This window comes from Sapajus apella, unplaced genomic scaffold (genome assembly GCF_009761245.1).
Source record: "Sapajus apella isolate SASKATOON/1434 unplaced genomic scaffold, GSC_monkey_1.0 scaffold127, whole genome shotgun sequence".
Lineage (NCBI taxonomy): Eukaryota > Metazoa > Chordata > Mammalia > Primates > Cebidae > Sapajus > Sapajus apella.
Window position 1 is genome coordinate 1,626,822 of NW_022437067.1, and position 26,497 is coordinate 1,653,318.

Here is a 26,497-nt window from a genome sequence, read left to right on the forward strand (position 1 = left end):
TGAGACTCGGCCCCAGGCTCAGGCCAGCCCAGGGACAGCTGTGCCCATGGTCCCGCCACACCTTGCGCTGCAGGATTTCCTGCCCTCCGGGAAGGGAGGTGGCCGTTCCATCTCCCCAGAGCTCCTAGACCCAGTGCCCCCCTGAAGCTTGGCTCGTATATGTCTCTGACCCCCCATGGCAGCAGGAGGCTTGCCTGTGCCTCAGCCTCTCCATCGCAGTGGGGCCTCTGTCCCTCCCAGTACTCCAGCAAAGGTCTTGAGAGTCCCGACTCCCCTCTGCCCTTAGCCCCTATACCCAGCCCCTCAGCCGCTGTGGTCCACACCTCCCCTGGGTCTGTCTGTCTGCCAGCGCCCTGGCCAAGCCCATCACCTCCCCCGGTGACCACATCGGCCTCTATGCTGACCCTGCCCCCTACTCAGCTCACTCTCCCCAGAACAGCCAGAATGCCCCTAGGGCCTCCGTGTCTCCACCCTCACCCCAGCCCACGGCAGCCACAGTGACCACAGGAGCAGGAATCTGACCGAGTCTCTGCTCTTAGCGCCCCAGCGCCTTTCAGACAGGAGTACAACGCAAACTGGCGGCTGCGGCTGGCGGTCCTCCCCTCCCTCCCTGCCCTCTTCTTTTCCTGTCCCCTGCTGACCCCAGTCCGGCCCCTGGCCTCTGCCTGCTCGGCCTCGGGTCTGCCCTGGCCCTGGCTGTTTCTGCTCCTGGGAAATCACCCGCAGTCACCTCCCTGGAGCAGCGCTCCCGCCCTCGTCCTCCCCGACACATCATGCTCTGTGGTTCTGGCAGAGCCGCGTTCTGCTTCGTTGACTGCTTATGGTCGACCCTCCACCAGGATGGGCGCCTTGCCCCGCCTCGTCCCTGGCTGGGGCCCTGGTGTGGACCTCGGTGCTCACCCACAGCGTTTGCTCAGCACCGTGGCGGGGATGAGTGAGTGATGGGCCAGGCTCGGCGGCGGCGGGGCTTACCCTGCGGTAGTTCACCCGTGTGTCTTTGAACCTCTGACTCAGGCTGCCAATGCGGTCCTGCACCAGGCGCCAGACCAGGTAGTTCTGTATGGTCCTGGGGCAGAAGGTAGAGGGTTGTGGGGGACAAAGGCGAGTGGTCTCTGCAAGGGAGGGGATATGCTTAGGGCCCCTGGCCGGCGTGTTCCACCCCAAGCAGAGTTATGGGTGCTGGAGAAAGCCTCCAGATCCAGCCAGTCTGCCCCGGGGGCGTGGGATGCGACACACCTGTAATGTGAGGCTCCACTGGCCACGGAAACTTAGGCCCTCACGTCCCACGCCCTCAGGGCAAATGCTTCATAGGGTCCCCTCCTGGGAGCAGAAGCTGCGTTGGGGAGGATGGGAGAGCTGGGCCCGTGCTGAGGCCTTCGGAGCCTTCCCTGGGCCTCACCTGGCTGGGTAGGTGTCGAGGATGCTTCCGAGGCTCTGCAGGTAGGGGATGCCGTACACCACCACCTCCTCATCCGGCAGCAGCTCGATGTTCACAGACGATAGCACGGTTTGTATGAACAGAGTCCAGTTAAATCCCTGCAGACAGAGCAAGTGGGGAGAAGAGGGAGAGAGGGAGAAACAGTTCCTGGGAATCCAAGAAAGAAATCCAGCCCCCATTGAAGAATGTCCGAGGAATAAGAGAGAAGGTGCCGGCAATTGGAATCAGGAAAGGGGGGCAGCATTATTCCAGAACCTCCTACAGCTGTAAAAACACAGGCGATTGTGCAGACATATGCAAAAGCTAAGTATAACTGGCAAATTCCTAGAAAAACACAACTTAGCAAAAATGAAAAAAAAAATAGAAAATATGAATAGTCTTCCAGGTTAAATCAATGGAATCTTTAATTTGAAACATTCCCACAAATGAATTTCCAGGCCCATCTGGCTTCATCAGTGGATTCTATCTGATATTTAAGGAAAACTGCCATCTTACTAAAACTTTCCAGAGATGAGAAAATGCTTTTCAACTTGATTTATGAGGCTAAGAATAACCTTAATACCAAAATAAGAATATCAGAAGCAGAGCAAATGATAAGCCAGTCTTATTTATGTTACAGGTACAGATGTTCTAACGAAAATATTAGCAAATGGAACGTAGCATATAAAATGCTAATACATCACAGCCAGATTAGATCTATTCAAGGAATACAAGTTTGGTGTAACAGTGTAATTCACCAGGATAACTGAATAAAGGAGGAAAGTCACAGATAGTTTCAACAGATGCAGAAAAGGCATTTGATAAAATCTGCCATCTATTCATCATAAAAACTCTTGGCAACGTAAAAAGAGAAGGGGCCAGGCGTGGTGGCTCACGCCTGCAATCCCAACACTTTGGGAGGCTCAGGTGGGCGGATCACCTGAGACTAGGAGTTCAAGACCAGCCTGGCCCACATGGCGAAAGCCTGTGTCTACTAAAAATACAAAAATTGGGCCGGGCGCGGTGGCTCACGCCTGTAATCCCAGCACTTTGGGAGGCCGAGGCAGGTGGATCACGAGGTCAAGAGATCGAGACCATCCTGGTCAACATGGTGAAACCCCGTCTCTACTAAAACTACAAAAAAATTAGCTGGGCATGATGGCGTGTGCCTGTAATCCCAGCTACTCAGGAGGCTGAGGCGGGACAATTGCCTGAACCCAGAGGCGGAGGTTGTGGTGAGCCGAGATCGCGCCATTGCACTCCAGCCTGGGTAACAAGAGCGAAACTCCATCTCAAAAAAAAAAAAAAAACAAAAAACAAAAATTAGCCGGGCGTGGTGGCGCACACCTGTAATCACAGCTACTCAGGAGGCTGAGGCACAAGAATTGCTTGAACCCGGGAGGCGGAGGTTGCAGGGAGCTGGGATCACTCCACTGCACTCCAGCCTGAGTGACGGAGCAACACTCTGTCTCAAAACAAGAAAAGAAAACAAAAGAAAAATAGACGGAAAGTTCTATGATCTGATAAAGGAAACGTATGAAGCCGCAGCAGCAGCAAAAACAACTCCACAGCAAACATAAAATGGATTCATTTATTTATTGATTTATTTTTGAGACAGACAAAAATTACCACGCCTGGCTAATTTTTGTATTTTTAGTAGAGACAGGGTTTCACCATGTTGGCCAGGCTGGTCTTGAGCTCCTGACCTCAGGTGAGCCACCTGCCTTGGCCTCCCAGAGTGCTGGGATTACAGGCGCGAGCCACCGCACCCGGCCAAACGTAAAATTTCATGGCAAGGTGCTGCCGGCGTTTCTTCCAACGTCTGCTGTCGTGACATCAGCATTATGCTCCAAGTCCTGGGCAGTCCAGGCAGGGGGCTCATGCCTGTAATCCCAGCCCTTTGGGAGGCCAGAGTGGGAGGATTACTTGAGTCCAGGAGTTCAAGACCAGCCTGGCCAGCACAGAGAAACCCCGTTTCTGCAAGAAGTCTGCCAGGGTGTGGGGTGGGGTGGGGGTGTGGCCTGCAGTGCCGGCTCCTCTGGAGGCGTGAGCCCAGGAGGTCAAGGCTGTAGTGAGCCGTGACCGGGCCACTCCACTCCAGCCTGGGTGACAGAGCGAGACATGTCTCAAAACAAAACAAAAAAACCCAAAGCCCCTGTTGTTTTTCACAAATGCCACGATTCTGTGTATTCTACGCATAAGGGTAAGACTGCCTGTGTACAGTCAGTGTTTCCACATACAGCAGCAAATAAGAAGGTAGACAATGATTCTATGTACGGGAGAAACACCAGACACCCAGGAATATATCTAATAAAATATGTGCAAGAACTTGACGTTGAAAACTTTAAAAGTTACGAAGATAAACTGAAGCATAAATAAATGGAAGCATATACCAGGTTCATGGATGGGAAGACTCAGCCTTGCAAAGATATCAATCTTCCCCAAATTGATACAGAGATTCAAAGCGATTCCTATCCAGTTTCCAGCAGGGTATGTGTGTGTGTGTGTCTGTGTGTGTGTGTGTGTGTGTGTGTGTGATTTTTATTTTACATGAAAACGCAAAGGACCAAGGACTATCAAGACCCTCTGAAGAACAAAGTTGACACATGCTCCGCTGAGTGTCAAGACAGTATAAAGCTGTGGGGTGATGGTGGAAGGGGTTATCACTCGGATAGATAAAGAGACCAGCGGGATGGAAGAGAGTCCAGAAATACACATACAGGCCCCCGCATAGACTCACAGGAGCAGCTGATTTATGACATGTAAGTCGCCCAGACCAGGGGCTCACAGGGGGTTCTTTTGAATAAACGACACTGATTATCTGAAAATTCATAAGAAAGAAACGATGCCTACATCTCACTGTCCATTAAAAAAAGTAAACTCAAAGTAGATTGTAGACCTAAGCAAGCTTGAGGGTAGGCAAAGAGTTCTTCAGCAGAACACAAATAATACGGACCAGGAAGAAGAGATCAGCGCGTCTTTGCTGAGTCAATCCATTGGACCGTTCAATCATTTCGTGCGAAACAAAGAAGCCCTCGTGGGAGGAAAAGAGCAAGCTGCCCGGTGGGGAGAAGGTTTGTCCACATAAGCTGACCGGGCATCACATCGAAAACAGGTAACTCTAATAATCAGTGGGGGAAAGATCACTCGACAGAATGAATGGGCAGGACTGGAACTGACGTTCCACAGCAGGGACAGCACTGGCCGGCTGACAGGAGGTGGCGTTCAGCGTCATCGGATTTGGGGAAAGTCACATGGAACCCAGCTGAAACCCACTACCCAGGCCCAGAAACGGCGAAGACGAGACCGGACACCGCCCAGGCTGGGTGAGGGTGTGGCGCCGGCCACTACCGGGGAACACACGTCCATCCGGGATGACTCTGGGGAAAGACAGCGCCTGTCACTGTTGAATAGACGTGCGCTGCCCCCGGCAATTCCACTCCTGCCCACTTGCCCGCCACAGGCACGCACAGGAGTGGGCACCACGTCACCCGGAAAAGGCCCAGAGACAGCACGGCGGGACCCGAGTTGTCGAATGTTCTCAGAGTCAGAGGCCGCTCAGCAGGTCGAGAGGCCATGGCAGGGACGGGCCTCCCTCCAGGGAGAAGTCGGGGTCGTCTTCTCCAGGGAAGGAGGCGGGCACAGGGGCTAGGCAGGGGCATGTGGGGGCTTCGGGGGTGTCGGTGGTGATGAAGTCTTCATCTGAGTGGTGGTTGTATGGACTTGTTCACTTCAGGGAGATTCTGAACATCATAAACACATTGTAACCAAATGTCCCCAAACCCTGGGCTCCCGGACACTTCTGGAACCTGCCCCTGTGATGTCTCCATGGCAACCTCAGCCACCTGAGCTCTCTCACTTCCATATTTAGTCTGTTCGAATGCTGTTGGCTCTACCTCCAAAATCAACCCCGAAGCCACCTCCACCACGGGCACCCAGCCGTGGCAGAGCTGGGTCCCTTGCCTGGCAGCCCCCGATCGGCCTCTCTGCCACCTGCCCCGACTCCTTCACTCACTCTTAATGGTGAACCAGGCCACCTCCTGTCACACCCCTCTCGGGCAGAGTCTGAGACTCTCAAGTGGCCCCCGAGGTCAGACACGGCTCTCTCACTTGACTTCTACCTGCTCTCTCTCCAGCCCCAGCGCTCACTAGCCGGGAGTCCCTGCCGCAGACCTGTGGGAATTGCTGTGGGGGCCACACTGGCCCCAGGTGGCCATGGCCCTTGGTTCTCCGCAAGGCTTCACCTCCGGCCTGCTGTCCTGTTTGAGCTCATCTGCCCCCTTTCCCTCTTTCCTCTCTCACCCTGGAACCAAGGGGATGAAGACTGGCCCCACTGGGTGGGTTCAGGGAGTGACAGGCTTTGGGGCCGGGGAAGGTGTGTCCCCGCAGGCCAGCCCTGGGGACCCGCACCCATCCAGGGACCACCAGTGCCCTGGGCCGAGGCTTTCCGCAGAGTCTGCCTTGCCCTTGGCGAGAGCTGTGGCCCCAGACACTCAGGGACATCCTTCAGTTGGGGGGCAGGGGTTTGGACCCCCTTCTGCCCTTGCCCTCCCCTCTCTGACTTGGGTGTCCTTTGCGGCAGCTGCACGCCTGGGGACGGAGAACCTCGAGAAGGCCCGCTGCTCCGAGTTGTCTGAGAGGGTGGGGGACTCGCCCCTTCCCAGGCTGGGCTGCTCCTCTCCAGCCCCCACCTCAGATCACAGGGTGGGGCCTGACCTGGGCACTGGGGAGGAGAGCTCTTGAGGGTGTGGCCAGGGGAAGCTGCTCCATCTGGCAGGCAGGGCCAGGAGCCAGCACCATGCTAAGGTTCTGAGTGGGACCCGGGGTCCGAGAGCCCTGGGTGGGACTGCACACCCCCAAACACCAGCAGCCCCCGAGGCCGCCATCCTGCTCAGGAGGCCGCGGCCATCGCAGCACTGCACAGATGGGTGACTCTGTCCCAGGATGGTGCAGTGGGCACTGCTGTCCTGCCGGGTGACATGAGTAACCGTGCTGGCGCTGCTCTGAGCAGCGTGCTGGTGATCAGTTACAGGGACTCCCTGCTCGGGGTGGGGATGTTTCTGAGCTTAAATTCGAGGCAAGGTGCCCCCTCAGAGGGCCGCTTCCATGTCCCCCACAAGTCCCCACCTGCTCAGCACCAGCTTCCTGGGTGGTGTGGGCCTCACCTTCAGGCCAAACTGTCTTTGCAGCTCCTCCAGGCCCATCCGGTGGTACAGGGCGATGACATCGTGCCTCTCCTCCTGGGGGGCTGTGGCCTGCCAGGGACAGGGGTCACACATGTGGGCGGCCCAGATGTCGCCTGGGGCTCCCTACCAGCTCCCTGCCCGATCCCCACCTGCCTGGCCCCTCACCTTGGCCAGCCACACCACCTGGGGCTCCCTACCAGCTCCCTGCCTGATCCCCACCCGCCTGGCCCCTCACCTTGGCCAGCCACACCACCTGGGGCTCCCTACCAGCTCCCTGCCTGATCCCCACCTGCCTGGCCCCTCACCTTGGCCAGCCACACCACCTGGGGCTCCCTGCCAGCTCCCTGCCTGATCCCCGCCTGCCCCGTCCCTCACCTTGGCCAGCTGCGTCTCCAGCTCCAGCACCTGTGCCATGTCCTCCCACACCCGGCGGCTATCCCTGGGCAGGTTCTCTTCCTCCCGCAGCATCGTGGCCACCGACACCATGAGCTGCAGGTACGCTTCCCGCACCTGGGCCAAAGGACGCAGGGCAGGGCTGGGCGGGCTTGGCTACCATGGTCCCCGGGGCCTCTGTGGGGGTGGAGAGGGCGTAGGACATGGGGCAGCCTGGATGCTTGTCCACCCACCTTGGCCAGTGGGCTCCTGGGCACACAGAATGCCAAGCGGGAGCTTCTCAGACACGTGACCTGTGCCCGAGCCTCTGGCCGGGGGACCCACCCCCAGAGCTGCTGGAGGTTTAAACTGTGTGGCTGCCTGTAAGGGTTGGCACGGGGTGGGTGCTGGGGCTGTGGGTGCCGGGGTGGGGGGGTTCTGCATTTCGGGGACCGGGATGACCGTTCTGCCTCATGGAGCTGCCACTGAGCAGAGATTGTCTCTGGGCCTGGCCGGTGTGTTGAGGGAATGTCTCCTGGGATGGTGGCAAGCGACGGGTTACGTCTGCCCACCCTCCCCCCGCCTCAGTGCTGGGCTCACTACACAGGTGCTCACTACACCAGCACCGGGGAGTGAAGCAGGTGGGCGATGGGAAGGCCAGCCACGGGGTGGGGGCCACGGGGTGGGGGCCATGGGGGCCGGCGCTGCAGTGAGGCCCCACCCACCTTCCGGTCGCTACCGACGCTGAAGTAGTACTCTCGGGACGGCATGCCCAAGGTGGGCTGGTCTATCTGGAAACACAGAAGCTGTGACCCTGGCCAGGGGCCCAGGGGCGCCACAGCCTGGCTGAGGCGGGCAGCAGCCACCTATCCCCAGGACAGTGCCCCGTGGACCGGCGTTCTGCCCAGGAGCCCCTGCCAGAGCTGGTGCTCGACTTGGGAGCCCAGGCCCTGCTCTGGGTGATGGTGGGGGTGCTGGGCGGGGTGGGGTGGAGGGACCCGCAGCATCCACGGCTCCTCCAGACTGGGGTGCGTATTTGTTCCGTGTGTTTCTCTTTGGCCTCCAGCCCGTGGCCAGCAGTGGCTCTGCGAGGTCAGGCCGCCTGCCCTGGCCCCAGCCCTGCTGTCCAGGAGCCCCCGCACCTCTGACCAGAGCTGGGTTCTGCTTTGACTGCCAGCTCGGCCAGGAGGCTCCACAGGAACTCCACAGCCCACGGCCGTGGACAGGAGCGGGGAGCCCACCTGACCACCTGGCATGTCCCCCTGCTGTGCTTCCAGAGCCCCAGCCAGGCTTGGGGGCCCTGCCCACCCCTGCCCACCGGTGTGGCGCGTACGTAGATGACATGCCGGCTGGAGTTCTGGTCGTCATTCCAGACGAAGAGGTCGATGAGGACGCGCCTGTTGAACTGCGAGTTCATCAACGCCAGCTGCCGCTCCAGCTCCCACGTGAGGCCTGGGGAGGCAGTGCCCAGGCTGGAGACTGGCGGCCCTGGGGTCCCAGCCTGGCCCCTCGTCAGTGAATCTGGCCTCTGGAGCAGGAACTCAGGGGCAGAGGGTGGGGAGCTCACCTGTGGGCCTTGGGGGCTGGGGGATGTGGGGGACACTTTCTCTAACAGCCCCCAGGAGCAACAGGGGGGCCCCCCAGGGGATGGGGGGGTTGGGCGCAGCACCAGGTTCTCAGGGCTGCCAGCCACGTGGGGCACCACTCCTGCTCCCGAGAAAATGGAACGCAAGCTCAGAGTGGGGAGCCCTGGGGCGGGGGCTGGCTAGGGCCTGGGAATTGATTCCTCCTAGGGGGCGGGGAAGGGCGCCCCTCCGCAGGGCTGGATGGGACTGGCCACGGGCCACGGCCTCTCCAGCATGGAGCCTGAGCCACTTCCCCGGACCCTGAGGTTGCTGCGGCTGGGTTGGGCCTCTTGGGGCTTCTGAGAGCAGGCAGCTGGGGGTCAGGTGTAGGGTCCCCTCCTGGAAGGCCTCAGACCCAAGGAGACCTGGCAGGCGTCTCTTCTGTCTGCCTGTGAGGCTGCCACTAGGATTGGCCTTACCTACAGTCTCGTTCCACGTGTCCATGGCCACCGGCCAGCCTCCCACCACCTCCAAGGTGTCGAGCAGGGGCTGAGAGCCTCGCCTCTCTATCACACCTGAGGAGGGACGCAGCGGTCACTCCCCCAGCCTCCCCGTGGCTCACGCACCATGGCACAGCCCTGGGGACGCGGCTGGCCAGTGCAGGTGCGCACCCTCCCATCACAGACCAGCATCATAGCAGCTCTGCAGCGCGGGAGGTGGAGGCTCAGACTGGATGTGGGTGTGGAAGGAGACCTGGGGGCTGATAAAATCACACAAGCCCCGGGGGAAAGGAGGCTGACCGGTGGGAGCCCCTCGGGCCTGGGAGCCGGCCAGCAGGCGAGGAGGCTGGGAGAGGAGGGGTGGCTCTGGGTGCAGGCCGAGCTTCGGCGAGGACTCAGCGGTGGCACCGGGCATGCTGGCACGGGGCACGGGGGGGGCAGGAGAGCCCTCGGGTCCTGTGTGCGTTCTGTATCTCGGCTCAGCACGGTGGGGCCCCCACAAGCAGCTCAGGAGCACCACCCTCAAAGATGAGGGAAAAGGTGGGGACGCGGAGGGAATCACCGAGGGAATAGGTGACGACCACCAGAGGGAAAAACGAAGCATGGCAGGTGCCCCGTCAGACCAGAGGCCGGCAGGGAGCGGGAGGGCTTCCTGATGGCACAGGGGAGACCCGGGTGGGCGGAGTGGGGGCCGCCGACCTGGGGAGGCTGTGCTGGGCTCACTAGAAGCCAGGCTCCTCTGGGCTTGGCTGGGGCCCTATGCTGGAAGTGGGGACGGGCATTACAGGGGAAGCTGTCAGTTAGGAGTTGGGTCCCTGCTGTTTTGGGCGGGATGCTGTGGGCAGTGCCATCTGACCCCCTGGGCTGCCCACTGAGGATAAAGGGCTGGGTTCCCGCTGGGCTGCAGGATCCTGAGTCGAGTTCCAGGTTTCCATATGGTCTGGCCCCTGCCCTTTGCATATTCAGCCTCTCAGGCCAAAAATTAAGTAAAGATGGGGACTCAGGACATCGTCTCCTTGGGGATATTGGAGATATGGTGCAGACCGGGGGCCTGACCTTCAGTTTCCATTGGGAGGAGACAAGCCCAGTGCACCAGGCAGGGGTCTCACAGAGACACCCCCTAAAGCCAGGGTTCCAGTGAGTTCCACAGTCAGGCGGAGGCTCCACAAGACACCCCGGGGAGAACAGCCAGCTCTGAACCCTGGTGCTCAGCGGAGGCGACATCTCCGCAGCAACCACAGCCACAGGCTGGGCCTGCAGCCCCCAAGCAGAGGAGTTAAAGAGCACCGGGAGGGGTGCATCAAGCACACGAATTCCTTCAATGGGAACCGAAACATGGACGATCTGTCCCCTATACCACGCACACATCCACATGCACATGTGACACACACATATTCACATACACACAATACACACATAACACATACACACATGCACACAACATACACATATACACATACACACAAGTACACGCAGTACATACATACACAATACACATACATACACACATACATGCACACACAGCACACTACACACATGCACATGATACACATACACCATAGGCAATACACACATACACGTTACAACACACACGTGCACACACAATGCACACACACGTAAACACATGCATGCATATACATATATGTGCATACACAACACATGTACCCTCATAGACACATGCACACATGCACAAACCACATATATACATATACCCAGATACATGCATACACACATATGTATGCACATCTACATATGCACACATACATATACACATAACAAACATACACTCATGCATGCACGTACACATACATACTCATATACATATAATACACACACACACACACACACATACAGTCTTCCTGTAACCTGGAATGTGTGGCCCGTGCAGGGCTTGGGGTGTGACTGAGGTTGCAGGCCAGCTGGCATTACTGTGAGCCTGGACCCAGTGGCCGGGTGTGGGGTGCAGCACACAGGCCCTCTGGCATGAGTCCTGAAGGCACCCTGGGGGCAGCCATGGGGTCCTCGGGCTGCACCAGGCCCTGGCAGGGCAGCCCCCCCCGGTCCCCACCTCGGCCCCTTCCTGACGACCCCCACTCACTCTCGTTCATGCAGGAGCGGTACAGCGTCTTGGCCTTCTCCACAGCTGGCCGGTCCTTGGCCGTGGAATTCTCCAGCACCGCTGTGGGCACAGGAGAAGGTGGGACAGAGGCCTGATGAGGCCGCAGGGGCCAGGTCACAGGTCCCCACACCCCTGCAGCGCTCGGTGAGAGGCGGCTCCCAGGCTGCTGGGCCCTTATTCCCTCTCTTCTGTGCACACCGGACCAAGGAGGAAGCAGAAACAGGGGCGAGACACAGCCGGGCCCAACTCCTGGCCCAGTGCCGTCCCGTGGGGCGTCACCCGCTGCGCCCCCGCCGGGCTCTGCCACCTTTGAGGATGACCTCCAGCTCGTCGCGGAGGATGTCGAAGATGCTGTATCTCGAGTTGGTCTCGGGGATCACGTGGTGCCGCAGCCAGCCTCCGCACGCGAACTGGTAGAAGTCGTCACACGGTTCCGTGGTCGGGTCCATGTTCTGGAGGATCCTGGCGGCTGCTCGTCCCCATGGCGTGGAGCAGGGAGAGGAGAGACCGAGAGAGTTGTGGACAGCCCAGGTGACAGCCTGGTCCCTTGGGATGGGGCTGCTGTCCATCCAGTGCGGCTGTGGGCCCTGAGAGAGTTAACCACCCTCTCTGAGCTGCAGAGACGGCATCACCCAGCCTGGGTTCAGTGCTAGGGTTTTCACTCATTTATTTTTTGAGACAGGGTCTCACTCCGCTGCCCAGGCTTGAGAGCACTAGCATGATCAGCTCACCGAAGCCTTGAGCTGCCAGGCTTAAGTGATCCTCCCACCTCAGCCCCCCAGTAGCTGGCATCACAGATGTGCGCCACCTTGCCTGAATAGTTTTTTTAAAAAATTTTATTTGTAGAACTGTCATAGCAGGGCCTGGCTGCTGGAGGCTCAGGACTGGGGACCCAGTGGGTGCCAGACGCCATTAGAACACCAGCTCCCCCCGCTCCACAGCGAGTCCGGCCCACGCGGCTTACAGCCAGGTCTTGGAGCTGCTCCCCTGGGCCTTGGACAGGGCCTGTGCCCATGACAGCCAGGAGCCCCCAGCTCCAGGGCAGGCTGTGGAGGGCAAGGGGGCGGGGCTTACCTGCCATCACGCAGCCGGGGGTGGTGCAGACCTCGCTCCCCTCCTGGGACTCCGGGATCCCTGCGGGCAAGGAGCAGCCTGAGCACTGGAGCCGCGGAGAGGGCGGGGCAGGACTGGAGCGGGTGTGGGCGGGGCAAGGCCCGGTGGGTGTGGCATGGGGATGGGCATAGACTGGGGTGGGCGGAGCAAGGCCAGGGTAGGTGGGGGCATGGGCTGGAGCCAGTAGGGCGAGGCCCGGGTAACAGGGCATAGGCTGGGGTGGGTGCGGCGTGGACCTCCACCCCATCTCCCACTCCCATGGGTGGTCCAGCCTGGCAGCCCAGGTCCTCCCCAGGTGGCCTGGGCCTGAGGCCTTTCTGATGGTGAGCTTCATTCTTCGTCCTTGACCCCTGCAGGGACCTGGGAGCCCCTATACACCCTCTCTGCCTCTGTGGACCCCCACAGCCGCCCTGGGCCCCACGGACTGAAGCTGGCCATTCTCCCTCTTGCCTTCTGCCCAGCCCACGCTCACCTGCTGCTAGGACCAGCTCCTCCAGGCAGCCTGCCCAGCTGCCCTCTCTGCACGCCCTGCCCAGCCTGCCTCACCCCTGTGCCAGCCGGCGGAATTGAATGTGCCGAGGCCACGTAGGAGTTGGGCGGAGCGCCCACAGTGGCCAGCAAGCCTCCTGCGCCCAGCAGATGCACCCGGCTGTGGTCCCTGCCCCTGTCTCTCCCCAGGCCCCTCCTGCGGCATGTGAGGGTTGGGCAGAACCCAGCCTGGCCGCGGGCTCTCTGCCCCTCCACGAGTCCCCCGCCCCATGGGAGGCCTGCACCCACCTGCCAGGGCTACTTTGGAAGGGAAGGCCAAGGCTACCTCGGGTTTTTCGATTTACGAAGGTCCTCTCCTCCTGTAAGGGGCACAGCCGGCTAGCAAGGCGTGGCAGCTGCTTCCCTGGGGAGAAAGTCAGAGCTCAGCCGGGCCTCCCTGGAGCAACTCCCTGGGTGCTGGGTCCTCCCTGGGGCAGCACGCCGTTTCCCCACGGTGCTGGGTGCTGCAGCCCCGCCCCTGTAGTGAGGGCTGGTCCCCGGGGCAGGGAGACCGGAGGCCGCAGAGGGCGTGCAGGGGCTGCTCCACTGGCCTCCCGCTGGGCTTGAATGGGGGCGGTTTGCCCTGCCTTGCCACCCCCTTTCAATTCTGCCTCCACCCACCCCACGGTCCCAGATGTCCCAGGGCCTAGAGGGGTCCTGAGGGGCTTTCTCCTCCTGATAGCCTCGTCTACCTCAGGATCTTTCTGACCCCGGCCAGGCACACACAAGGTGGCATGCTCCTGAAGTCCCACGGGGCAGGCTCGTTTAGAGGGACAGGGCTCCTTCGGAGGGGGTGATTTCCCGCTGACTGATGACCCTCAACCGCAGCCAACCACCCTCACTGCCTGCTGAAGGTGCCAAGCCACCCTCCCCATGTCCCTCCACTGCCTGCTGGGAGGGGCCTGCCTGGTCAGCACCGGGGGCTCCTGGGATGGCCATCAACTGCCTGGAGAGAGGCATGGGAGAGGACGGAGGGCCGGGGAGAGGAGGGACCCCAGGTTCAGAGAGTTGATAAGCCAGGCCTGGCTACCCTCAGACCTGGCTTGGGGCTGAATTTCCCCAGCAGTGAGGCATGCAGAGGACGGAGTGGAAGGAGGGAACAGGGCTCGTTCGGGTCAGGGCTGTTGGCAGGCCTCGAATCTGGCCTAGCCCTGGGCAGAGACTGCAGAGAGAGAGAGCTAGAAGCCACAAAAATATCAGCCCCTTGGGGGCTTGGCCACTCGAAGGGTCATTAATCCAGCATTGGACGATGGCTGTGAACAGGCCACATGCTGGGCACTGGAGTTCAGACGTGAGCGCAGCAGGGCCCAGCCCTCAAGGAGCACCCCCTCCCACCAGATGGAAACAGAGAAAGGGCTGCGTGCTGCACACGTCAAGGCAAAGTGCTGAGGGCAGGGCTGAGCTTCAGAGCACAGGAACCCCAGGCCGGCAACGGAACGGGGTGAGTGCCAGTGGAAGACACGGGGTCCCCCTGTGGGGTTGCCAGTGTCGGTAACCCGGAGCCCGCGGACCGGAGACTGCACTGTGGACCCCAGAGGGCCCCACCTCAGCAAAAGAATGGATTAGAAGGACATGTGACCTCCGACCACAGTGGTAACAAGGACAGCAGGGGCTTTCTGCTTCTGACTGGGACGTAGAAAGTTGAAATTGACTGTGGCCCCCACCCTAGCCAGGAGAGCAAGCTGGAGAAGCCACAACATGGGCACGTTTAGAAACCACGAGCACCGAGGACACGGAGAAGCCAGCATGAATCAAATTCCAGAGAGGAACGAGGCCGTCCCAGGAGAGGAGAGGCCTGTGGCTGCTCTGCTTCTGGACTGAAAGCATGAGGAGGGGCAGACATGCCAGGCAAGGCCGTTCAAGCATGGCAGGACACGTCTGCATTTCCAGCTACTTGGGAGGAGGAGGTGGGAGGATTGCTTGAGCCCAGGAGGTTGAGGCTGCAGTGAGCTGAGATTGCATCACTGCATTCCAGCCGGGGAGGCAGAGTAAGACCCTGTCTAAAAAAACCCCAAAAAAACCAAAAACCAAAAAAACGCTATGAGCTACACGCTGTCTGATTCCAATTATGTGGCATTCTGGAAAAACAAAACTTCAGATGAGAGATGGTGAATCGTGGCTGCTAGGAGTTTGGGGCAATGGATGTGGAATAGATGAAGGACAAGGGGCTTTTTAGGGGCAGTGAAGGATTCTGTATGACACCGTGATGGTGAATGGTGAATGCTTTTGTCAAAACACACAGAACTTTATAGCACAAAGATTAAACCTTACTGTATGCAAATTAAAAAATCATTTAGACAGTCAGGAGATCCCAGGATGAAATGCAGAATGAGACTCGAGGTGCATGACAGACGTATTAAACAATGTGACGGAAATGAGCAGGGGAGTAAAGTGTTGGCCTAAGTCACTTTAGAAACGAGTAGAGTCTGTGACAGTAAAGGCAAAAGGAACCGTAGGTAAGTGCTGCGCTCTGGTTGAGAGGGCTGTTCTTCGTGGGGTCCCAGCTTAATTCTGAAACCACTACTTGTTAATGGAAAAAACAAGCAGAGAGCAGGTGGCGGGGCTGACTGCCGCTGCAGTGAGCAGTTACAGACAAGGAAAGGAAGGAGGTTGGCAGGGTCCATGTGGTGGCGGAGACATCAGTGTGAGCTCATTTTCGGCTTGATATAGAGGCAGATGGTGCACACAGAAATATTTACAGAGATGGGTGTCTAGATACCAACGCATTCCTGTGCTCTGCCAGGTGAGCTAGGCCAGGAGCAGCAACGAGCAAGGACTGGCGCTGAGCAGTGAGTAGGACCTGGCCCTGGCTTCTGTTGGTTCGTTTTTCACACACCACCTTATCCTAGAAGCTCTTGGTTTCTGATACCATTATCCAATAAAATGGGCTCCTTGGAAAATGGTCGATTGTACAACTAGGCAACTAGGGCAGGAAACATATGGGATGAGCTTGGGGCATGTGGAAGTGTCAAAAAGCAAGAAAGGGCTCCCTCCCCAAAACTCACCCCAAATTCACAGTAATGGGGATACGCAGACGGTCACGGAAGCAGCTGACAAGTCTCAATGGCCAGAGTCGGGACCGTTTGAGCAACGCAAGGTAGTAGTGGGTTATGATGCAAAGTATAAAATAAATCATTCACAAATCACCGAGCAAATAACCGAATGAGGGAGAGTAGACGAATCTCTCATACGAAGAATTCCAAACGCTTATGTAGACCCTCTGCCTCTAAGGATGTGGCACGTACCTGCCCGCTCCTCAGGGGTGGAGTTACGCTCACTGCACACAGTGACTTCCTTTCCAAGACTGCACTATGAAGAAGGGGAAAAAGTAACACTCAGTGCAGAAACCAGACACCACCTCCAGCCAGGCGATTAAGGTTCACGTCAACAGTGAGAAGTCAGTCACTGAGGCTGTGCCTTCCTCTCGAGCGTGATTACCCAGTCCAACCACGAGAAGACCATTCGGCTAATTCCAGCTGAGGGTCATTCCACCTGATCAGTAATCCTCAAGACTGACAAGATCATAAAAAACAAAAACAGACAGAAACACAAAGGAAGTCTGAGACACCATCACAGCCACGAGGAGCCTGAGAAGATGTGGTATTCTGGGTATGATCCCGTGACAGGAAGAAGGCATGAGGGGAAAACCGGAAAATCTGAATTGAGAATGAATATTAATTAATGGTAATCTATCACTATTGGTTTATTACTTGTGGCAAATGTATCATACTAATGCAAGATGCAAATAACAGGGGAGACTGGGTGTGGGGTGTGCAGGAATGTCTGTGCTGTCTTCGCAATGCTTCTGCAAATCTAAACTTGTTCTACATTTTTGAAACATTACTGAAGGAAACCTGAACAGAGGATCTCAGACCTGCAGGACAAAAGTAAATGGCTTAACATATACGTAACTAGAGACCCAGAGAACAGTCTTTGAAGAGAGAATGGCCAAGAAATCTTCAAAGTTGGGAAAAGATATAAATCTACCCCAAGAAGTGCAGTGTATCCCAAGCTGGGAAAACACGAAGAACATCATACCCAGCAGCATCGTGGTCAAACTGTGGAGGACTAAAGATAAAGAGAAATCCAGAATTAAAAACGTCCAGAAATACTTAAAAGCAGTCAGGGGAGCAGGGCATGGTCGCTCACGCGTGAATTCCAGCACTTTGGGAGGCTGAGGTGGGGGGATTGCTGGAGTCTGGGAGAGGGATGTTCTAGTAAGCTGTGATCACGCCATTGCGCTCCAGCCTGGGCGACAGCGTGAGACCCTAGCTCAAAGAAGAAAAAGAAAAAGAAAAGGCAGAGGAAAAAAAGAGACATAGTGAGGAGAACAACAGTAAGAATAATGGTGACTTCTCATCAGAAACGATGGAGACCAGAAGACGATGGAATGAGAACAGTAATACACCACCAGCTAAACACATTTCAAAAGTGAAAGTGAAATAAAGGCATTTTAGACCGAAGCCGAGAGCATTTGTCTCTACCAGAGGCGTACTGCAACGGATGTGAGCCAAAAGGTCGTCACTCAGAAGGGACGCAAAAACGGTGGGGAGACCAGATTGGTGGGCAGGAACGAGGGCATGGGGAAGGGCAGAGGGGGAGCAGCAAAGTGTGATTGGAGGCCCGGATCCAAACAGCGCCTCGCGTTCTTTCTTTCCCATCCAGTCAGATGTATCCAGAACAGATTCGGATAACTAAGGAGGCAAGTTGGTGCCTCCTTCATGCCCGCATCCCGTCCCTGCTGCCCCCCGCTGCGCCCCCAACATGGGATTTCCCCTGACCTGGTCGGGGGAACCCCCACGGAAATTCACCAGACGCTGCAGATCAGGGGCTGCCCGAGGGTGCGGTGGGCTCCTGCGGCAACGTTTTCAACACGGAGTTAGCTAGGCACGTTTTTACCCTTCACTTACAGTCTCATTTAAGGCAGGCAGATCACTGGAGGCCCGGAGTTTGAGACCAGCCTGGCCAACATGGCGAAACCCCGTCTCTACTAAAAATTCAAAAATTAGCCAGGCGTGGTAACACACGCCCGTAATCCCAGCTACTTGGGAGGCTGAGGTGGGAGAATTGTTTGAATCCGGGGGGCAGAGGTTGCGGTGAGCCAAGATGGCGTCACCGCTCTCCAGCCTGGGTGACAGAGCAAGTCTCCCTCTCAAACACAAAAACAAAAAAGAAGCTTGTGAGGTTGCCCATCTCTACTTTTCTTGGGAAACCTGTTGGGGAGGCAAGATCATACACCCAAGGTCACTTTCCTGGGGGAATGGCAGGGTTTGGACCTCCAGACTCCATACTGGTGTTCAACATCTCTGTTCGTCTAGGAGAATAAGCAGAAACAGTGAGACCCTCTGACACGATGGCTGAGAAGAAACAAAGTCTTACCCTGATGCTAACTACGGTCACCGGAAACACCACCAACAAACTCTCCAAAAGCATATTTTCCTTTTCGTAATTCCAAAAAGGAGCAGCTTTCCTTAGCGCTCCACTGACACGGGGTCTTCTCTTTGTTCCTTCGTATTTGTGTGGATAACATCTGCAATAGGCCACTCATCTTCACAGAGGCTTTCTGCATTTTAAGAACTATTTTTGACACCTCCTCTGAACATTTTGTTTTCCTAAAGCTTTCCGAATTCCTTGATTGGAATAACACCCCTGCCACGGTTTGGATACGGTGTATTTTGCCCCACGGAGTCTCATGTAGAAATGTGAGACCCAGTGTTGGGGGTGGGGCCTGGCAGGAGGTGTTTGAGTCCACTGAATGGCTTGAAAAGAGCCTGGCACCTCCTCTCTCTCTCTCTCTCTCTCTCCCCCTCCATCCCTCCCCTGAAGTATGACCTGCCCACATGGGCTCCCCTTCACCTCCCACCATGAATGCAGCAGCCTGAAGTAGATGGGAGCCATGCTTCCCGAGCCGCCTGCAGAACCGTGAGCCAAATCAACCTCTTTTCTCTGTAAATTTCTCAGTCTCAGGTTTCCTTTAGAGGAACGCTTATGGACTAAAACAACCTTGATTTAAATAATTTACATTTTAAAATTTCTCCTCTCTTCTCAATCCCTCTTTCAGAAAGAAAAAGCACCAAGAACTTCACAGAGTGGGGAAAGAAGCACCCTCCCCTGAGAGTGGGTGCTCACAGGCTGGCTGCCATGCAGTTGTTGGGTATGAGTTTACGGAACTGCGTGGCCAAGGAAACCTTCCTCTGAGAAGCCAATTTAAAGAAACTCCAGGCTGGTCGTGTCCCAAGGTTCCTGGGGGAAACAAACACATGTTCTCCAGAGGAAGCATTTCTCAGCCCAAGTAACTCAGGAGCCCCATCGATAAAGCCAATCTGAATTTGTATTTACATTTTCTAAAAAGAAAACCTTACATTAGTGAGAGACAACCAACAGCAAAACTAGAACCCAAAAGATTGCCCGTTAGGAATGGTCAGAGCCAGAATGTGTGGAAGGCGGCACCACGGGCCCTGGGTCCTGACCCCTCTCTGCATCCGTGTCTTGGCCACGTGGCTCCACAGTTGCTCCCACAAAAGGGGCAAAGGGTATTTTTTCTTCTGTGTTGTGACTGTGGGTGGCCCATGTGACTTGCTTCGGCCAACAGAATGAGGGGAGGGTCCATCAGCCACTTGGGAGGCATAGTTTATTTCTGGTTTACACTCTCTTCCCAGAGGCCACACGCTTCTTTAAATTTTATTTTATCTTTTAAAAATGTGTTTCTACTTCAACACGCTGGTCTACCAAATGGCCACCTTCTTGCTGCATCCTTGCATGGTGGAGAGAGACAGTGAGCTCCAGAATTTTTCCCTCTTCCTGTGAAGGCACCAGCCTTGCTGGATTATGCGGCCCCACCAGCCCTGCCCGCTGAGCTGATATTCAGACCTCCTGTCTCCAGTCACATGAGGGGTTAGGGCTTTAAACGTGAGGTCAGTCCATAACTGGACCTGAACAGAGTCAGACCTGGGAATCTTGAATGGCCCCCAAACACAGTGAGGGTAAGACCTCTGAATCCCACACACATTCGAAGCCTTTCTTGTGATCAGACAAGTTGGGGGGCTCTGCTTGAAAATAATCTCAGCAGTCAACTCTTAGCTCTCATCTACGTGAAAAGAACTTCACCTGGCACTCATCCTTCAGTGATGGTTTAACTGGTTAAATGAGTCTGGGCTGTTATTTTCTCTCAGTATCTTGAAGGTTTAGCTTCCACGTCTTATGACTCCCCTTGCTGCTGTTCAGAAGTCTGCTGTCCGTCTAACTATCATTCCGTTGTGGGGTGAACGACGTTTCCTCCCTGAATTTTTACTGCGAGTTGTCTAGCTGTGAAATCATTTGCATTTAGTCTGCTGTGGGTTTGTTGTGATTCCTGAAGCTGAACGCTGATCACGTTTATTGATTTTAGAAAACTGTGCCCATTGTCTTCCTAGACGTCCCGTCTCCCACGCCCTCTCTTTTCTCTCGCTGCACATTTTCCACTGCAGTCCGCTCCGTTTCCCCCGTCCTCATCTTTCCCCTTTTCTGTCATCATTTCCACCTCTTGGACTCTGTCCCGCGTTCTGGGTCAGTTCTTTAGAACTACATTTCATTCCACTAAGTCTCTCTCCAGCCCCAGGTACCCCAGGCCTGCCTAAGCCTGAGACTGGGCCACGGCACCAGAGAGTCCCCCCTCCAGCACGAGCTAGTGCTGGGCAGCAACAGCAACAGTGGCCCAGCACTGGCAGAGGGACCCGGGTATGGAGGGGACGCCTCTGTGTCCCGGGCATCCAGGCTGCCGAGGGCCAAGGCTGGAGCAGGGAGGGGGAGAGAGCCATCTGGTCCCTAGGCTGACTTCTCTAAGCACAGAGAACAGGAGCTCACTGCTGCGGAAACGTGCATCTGTGCTGAGAGTGACAGCAGCAAAAGAACCCCCAGCATGACTCTGCCGACAGGAGTTCAGTCCCTCGCTCCGGCGCTGGCAGAAGAGGAGGGGCGCCCCGTTCTGTATGTTAGGAAACCCTCCTGCCGCGACCACTTTAAAAAGCCCCGTAGGCCAAATGGAAACATGTGAACACGCTCGTGAAGCTCCTGTTGAATCCGTCAACCTATTTTACGTTTCGACAAATACCAGAGTCTGCAGAGAAGCGTCTCAGCGCCTCCCCCAGCGGCATCGGGATGATCCCGTGGATGACTCGGGCAGTGCACGATGACAGCAGGGGCTCACGTTCTCACCCGGAGCCCCAGGCCCAGCGCAAACGCTGCTTCTCTCCGGCTCTGTTTGCAGGCGTCCGTCCTCACACTGCTGGAAGGACCTACCCGAGTGGGTAATTCCCGAAGAAAAGGGGGTTCACCGACTCACAGCTCCTCAGGCTGCGCTGGGAGCGTGGCTGAGCCCTCAGGAAGCTTACGGTCTCAGCAGAAGGCACAGGGGATGCAAGCACCTCTCGCCACGGTGGAGTGGGGGGGACACGCAGGAGGAGGTGCTGCTCACTTTCACACCACCGGATCTCGCGAGAACTCACTCACTACCACGGGAGCGGTGAGAGGGAAGTCCACCCCACCGTCCAGTACCTCCCGCCCGGCCTCTCCCATGGCACGTGGGGATGACAGTCGGACAGGAGACCTGGGTGGGGACACAGAGCCGTAACGCATCATTCTGCGCCGGCCCCTCCCAAATCTCAGGTCCTCCTCACGTGGTGAGACCAATCGTACCTTCCCAACAGTCCCCCAAAGGCTTAACTCCTTCCAGCACTAACTCAAAATTCCAATCCGAAGTCTCATCTCAGCCTAGGTGTCTCAGGCCTGATGGGCCTATTTGGATTTTGGAGGCAACACATTGCTCCCTTGGGTGTGTTACTCCGGCCTATTTATCCAGTGACCCAAAAGGCTGCCAGCTTTGAGTGGGGTCCACGACAGAGGCTCTGCAGCAGGTCCGGGCTGCGGTGCCAGCTGCTTTGCCATTTGGGCACATGACCCAGCAGATCCAGTGGTGCCTGAGGTGCCTGCGGCAGACAGGGATGCTGTGTGGAGCCTTCGGCGGCCCCCAGAGGTGAATCACAGTGGAGGCCCCCAGGATTCTGGAGCAAGGCCCCGGCGTCTTCTGCAGATGACTACTCTCTTTCCGAGAGGCAGCTCTTGGCCTGTTACTGGGCTTTGGTGGAAACAGAGCATCTGACTCTGAGTCATCAAGTCACTGTGCGACCTGAACTACCTGCCATGAAGTGGCTGCTTTCTGACCACGCAGCCACAGAGTGGGTTGTGCCCAGCAGCGTTCCACCATCACAGGGAAGTGGTTTACAGGTGATCGGGCTTGAGCAGGTCCTGAAGGTACAAGTCAGTTACATGAGGAAGTGGCTCAGACACCCGTGGTCTCCACTCCTGCCACCTGCCTTCTCTCCCCCAGCCTGCACCGATGGCCTCATGGGGCGTTCCCTATGATCAGTTGACAGAGGAAGAGAGACGAGGGCCTGGTTCACAGATGGGTCTGCACGACAGGCAGGCACTGCCTGAAAGTGGACAGCTGCGGCATCACAGCCCCTTTCCAGGACATCCCTGAAGGGCAGTGGTGAAGGGAAATCTTCCCAGTGGGCTGAACGTTGAGCAGGGCACCTGGTTGTGCACGTTACATGGAAGGAGAAGTGGCCAGGTGTGTGATCACGCACTGATGCATGGGCTGGAGCCAATGGTTTGGCTGGATGGTCAGGGACTTGGAAGAAGTATGATTGGAAAAATTGGTAACAAAGACATATGGGGAAGGGGTGTGTGGATAGATCTCTCTGAGTGGTCAAAAACTATGAGCCTGGGTGTTAATCACAATCCGGTAATGCCTCCTCATGATCTAAACTGTATGATAAAGAGAAGTGCTCATGGATGAGGTTTAGACACATGAGGGGTACTCTGGTCTGGGGGCTGGACTTTCTGTAAAGGGCCAGATGTAAATATTTAAGGCTTTGAGGGCCACACACTTGCTCCATCTCACCTGTTCCACTTTGCTGTTCTAGAAGGAAAGTAGCCATAGATCGTACATAAATGAATGAGCGTGGCTGTGCTCCAATAAAACTTTATCTACGAAAACAAGCAAGGGGCCAGATTTGGCCCAGGGGCCATAATTCGCCACTCCTGTGCTAGGAAATTAAAACAGTTGCTTCGGAGGAGTAGAATTCTGGGATGGACATGAGACTGTATTTCTCACTGTCGTTTTTGTAAAAACGTTCGTTTTATGAAAGAAGGTTTATCTATAACTTTAAAAATAAATAACTAAAACAAAAAATCTAAGATAACGGTCAAAAAGGTGGAAATAAAAATCTTCTAAGTTAGTGGAGGGAAAGTAGAGGAAATAATGACAGGCCGATCCCAAACAAGGCGAGAAAAGAGGTGCACAAAGAACACAGCCGACATTTCAGTCGGCTGCCAAAGCCTCCGACCAAAAGAAGACACACCCCAAATCCAGCCACACGCTATTGCAAGAACCACATCTAACGCTAAGGACACGAAACGTTTCAAAGAAAAAGAATGGGGAAAATAGACAAAGCAAATGCTGATGAGCAGCCAGTAGGCACGTCAGACTCAACAGAATTTAAGGCAAAAAGCCTTGTTAAAACAGAAATGTCGACTACACGATGCCATGCGGTGAAAGGCATATTAACTTCGTATGTGCACTAAATAGAATATTTATGACATTGATGAAGCTAATTTTATAATTCATACCTGAATTTGCATTCACATAGTAATATAGCCTTACATAGGTAAATTAGGTAAGATTTGATATAACTACCAGAATGGGTAATTCTTTAGTGCAAGATTTTAACATGTACATGTCAATACATTATTTCAAGAAATCATTCTCTTGATCGTTCAAAGTCTTTCATTCTTTTGAGATCAAGAGATGGAATAAAAGGCAAATAAATATATAGAAGACTTGATTGATCTAGTGGATGTGCGCAAGCACTGTCACCGGCATTTAGTGACGGAGCCTGTTCCGCAGCACAGAAGGGTTATTTATAAAATTGATCAAGTGTTAGCCCCAAAGCAAGCCCAGCAAATATCAAAGAACCACATAAATAATGGCGCAGACCATGGTTTCTGACAACACAATTAAGTTAGGAATCAATAATTTTAAAAAGGTAACTAAAAACTCATGTCTGGAGATTAAAAAATTTCTAAACGACTCACAAGTCAACGAAAAAGTCTTAATGGAAATGAGAAAATATGTAGAAATAAATGATAATAACCGCTTAGAAAACCTTCCGCAAAGAATCCTAGACTGAGGCCGAGGTCAGCGGTGGGGTCACTCCTGGTGGGGGGCACAGGGGTCTTGACGGGGAACAGAGGGCTCTGCCGCCCTGGAGGGAGGAGGTCAGGGGCCGGTTTCAGCTTTGGAGTGGGCGGAGGCAGACTTTGCTGAGCTCCATGGCACCAAGGGGCACTCCCGGGCACTCCCAGCTGGGCAGGGAGGGTCTCTCCAGGAGGGGTGGGCTCAGGCCTCTAGGCAAGGCCCAGAAGGAGAGAGGGCCCCCCTCCCAGCCCACAGCTGGGGGTGTGTGTGATGGGGGTCAGCTCTGTTTCATGAAAGCTGGAAAGCAGGTGTTTTGAGCCCAGCAGGCTCTGAACGGGGCTTCCCTGGGTTCTGGGCTCCTCAGGGTGAGGGAGCCTTTCCCTCCCGCACTGCCCACGCCCATGGAGGTATCGGGGCCCCTCTCTGCCAGGCGGAGACCCTGGAGGGCCAGGGACGGCGGCCTGGGAGCAGCCACACTGCACATGGGCCCCGCCAGGCAGCCCCGGGCAGGGACCCCTCCGCACCCACCGCAGCACCCACTTCTGCTCCAGAGGCAGCCTCCCGGGGATGGATGGGCGGTCCCAGGCCGTGCGGAGGGCTCCAGACGTGAGGGGCGTTCTAGTCACACAGGCTGGGCGCCCCGTTGTGGGATCTGGGGTGCGCAGTCCCCGGTGAGCTCTGAGTCTCCCGCCTGCCCGGGCCCCCTGCACCTGCCCCGAGGGTGAGCGTTGCTCCAGATGCGGGCGCTGCCCAGGCTCCGAGGGACTAGGGCTGGGCCTGCGGAGGGGCTGGCCGGGGCGGCTGGAAGGTGGCCAGGTCTGCGGGTGCCTGGGAGCCCCTCACCCGAGAAGGGGGAGCGAGGGAGGGGTGGGGGGGCTGTAGTTCCTGGGACAGCCGAGGCCCCTCGTGCAGCCCTGGCCACGCCTCTGTCCCCGTGTGACCCCAGCCCGGCCCCTCCCCGGACCTGACCCGGCCTCGAGCGGGGCGGGGGCGGGAGGCCCCTCGGATCTCTCCGCAGGTTGGCAGCGGGGAGGAGGCGCCAGGTGCGTCTGGCGGCGGGAGGGACACGAGGCTGCGCGGCCAGGCGGGGAGGGGGGGCGGAGGGGCGGGGACGGTCTGCGCCCTCCCGGGAGTTCCGCGAGGCGGAGGCGGGTGCGGAGCGGCAGAAGCAGAGCGCGCCAGACCGAGCCGGGGCGGAGCGTTCTGGAGGGGGCTGCGGGCTCCCCGCAGGTCAGTGCCCCTCCCGCCGCCTCTGAGTCGCAGCTCGGCCCGGGAGCCGCTGGGTGCCCCGCGCAGACCCTCCTGCCCCACCTGAACCCGGCAGCAGGTGCAGCGGGGGAGCGCGAAGAGCGGGCGGGGGCGCGCGGGGGCGGCACCGCACTCACCTCTGCGGTCTGCGTAGAGGACGCCCAAGGCCACCAGGGCAGCGGTCACCAGCAGCAGCAGCAGCCCCCCCTCCAGGAAGCCCGGGCGCTTCTGTCGTGCGCGGCCCGCGCTCTCCGCCATCCCCACGGGGCTCTGGACGGGAGAGCAGGGAGGGCGGAGGAGCCTGCGGCCCAGGCCAGGGGACAGGGCCAAGGCGGGAAGGGCCAGACGCTGGCTGGGAGTAGGCGCTGGGTGCCTTTGCAGCGCTCTGTTCCCGTCTCCCTCTCCAAGCCCACAACCCCGACCCTGGGCGCTGGGCCCCGGGACTTTCCACACCGCCCCTGGGCCGGAGTCTCTGAGTGCATGGAGATTCTGGGACTGAGATGCTCCCAGCTTGGGGTCTCCAGCTGGACCCAGGAGGCTCAGCTCCTGAGCAGTCAAGGGACCCCCCTGCAGTGCAGCCGGCCTGGACTCTTCGTGCTGGGGGTCCTGGAGCTGCCGGCCTGGATGCTGGGTCAGGGGCGCTGTCAGGGAGGCCACTCGGGCTTCTAGGCTCCCAGCCCACCCGTCCTGCTGGAGCCCAGCAGCCAGTGAGGGGCGAGACTAGAAGACTCGGTGCCCACACAGGCAGTGACTCCGTGGGCCGGGAAGGGACCTGCAGGGCCAGGCAGCCTTGAGGCTCAGCCCTGGCAGCCACTTGGCTGGGATGCAGCTCTCAACATCCCCTGACCTGTGACTATGGAGGGGTTCCCTCCTGGAGCTAGCTGAGCGGCGGGCAGCACCGGAAGACACACAAGGCTGGGGACAGGGGACTGCTGTAGGCAGGACAGGGAGCCGGGCAGGCAGGGCTGGGGGCACAGGACAAGGACTCAGAAGGCTCCGAAGGCTGCGTGCTCCGATGAGCATGTGAGTGTGAACCGGAGTATGCACCTGTGTGCAAATGAGTGTGTGCACGTGGTGGGGCATGTGCATGTGTATGACTGTGTGTTCATATGTTCTGGTTTGTGATTGTGTGCACACACATGTGTATGTGTTCTGGTGTGTGCATGTGTGTGACTGTACATGAGTGTGCACATGTGCATGTGTGACTGTGTGT

At 57.1% G+C, this 26,497-nt stretch overlaps 1 protein-coding gene across 4 annotated transcripts in view; it reads right to left on the bottom strand.

Annotated features, from left to right (window-relative positions):
* MMEL1 (membrane metalloendopeptidase like 1) overlaps nt 1–25,986 on the bottom strand; it is a 32,539-nt gene extending 6,553 nt beyond the window's left edge. The window contains exons 1-12 of one of the 4 annotated variants that reach the window (XR_004263999.1): nt 25,422–25,626; nt 13,087–13,164; nt 12,234–12,293; nt 11,467–11,628; nt 11,139–11,219; nt 9,026–9,115; nt 8,309–8,433; nt 7,701–7,766; nt 6,979–7,113; nt 6,583–6,672; nt 1,400–1,536; nt 973–1,066 (exon numbers count right to left, since the gene is read on the bottom strand). Coding sequence is in view for 3 of the 4 variants with exons in the window: in XM_032262188.1 (XP_032118079.1) it covers nt 973–1,066; nt 1,400–1,536; nt 6,583–6,672; nt 6,979–7,113; nt 7,701–7,766; nt 8,309–8,433; nt 9,026–9,115; nt 11,139–11,219; nt 11,467–11,628; nt 12,234–12,293; nt 13,087–13,164; nt 25,422–25,542 (1,239 nt within the window). In the remaining variant the exon portion in view is untranslated. Of the gene's footprint in view, nt 1–972; nt 1,067–1,399; nt 1,537–6,582; nt 6,673–6,978; nt 7,114–7,700; nt 7,767–8,308; nt 8,434–9,025; nt 9,116–11,138; nt 11,220–11,466; nt 11,629–12,233; nt 12,294–13,086; nt 13,165–25,000; nt 25,117–25,421 lie in introns of those variants that run through there. The other 3 variants (XM_032262188.1, XM_032262187.1, XM_032262189.1) reach the window with 3 other exon arrangements.
* Between the last annotated feature and the right edge of the window lie 511 nt (nt 25,987–26,497).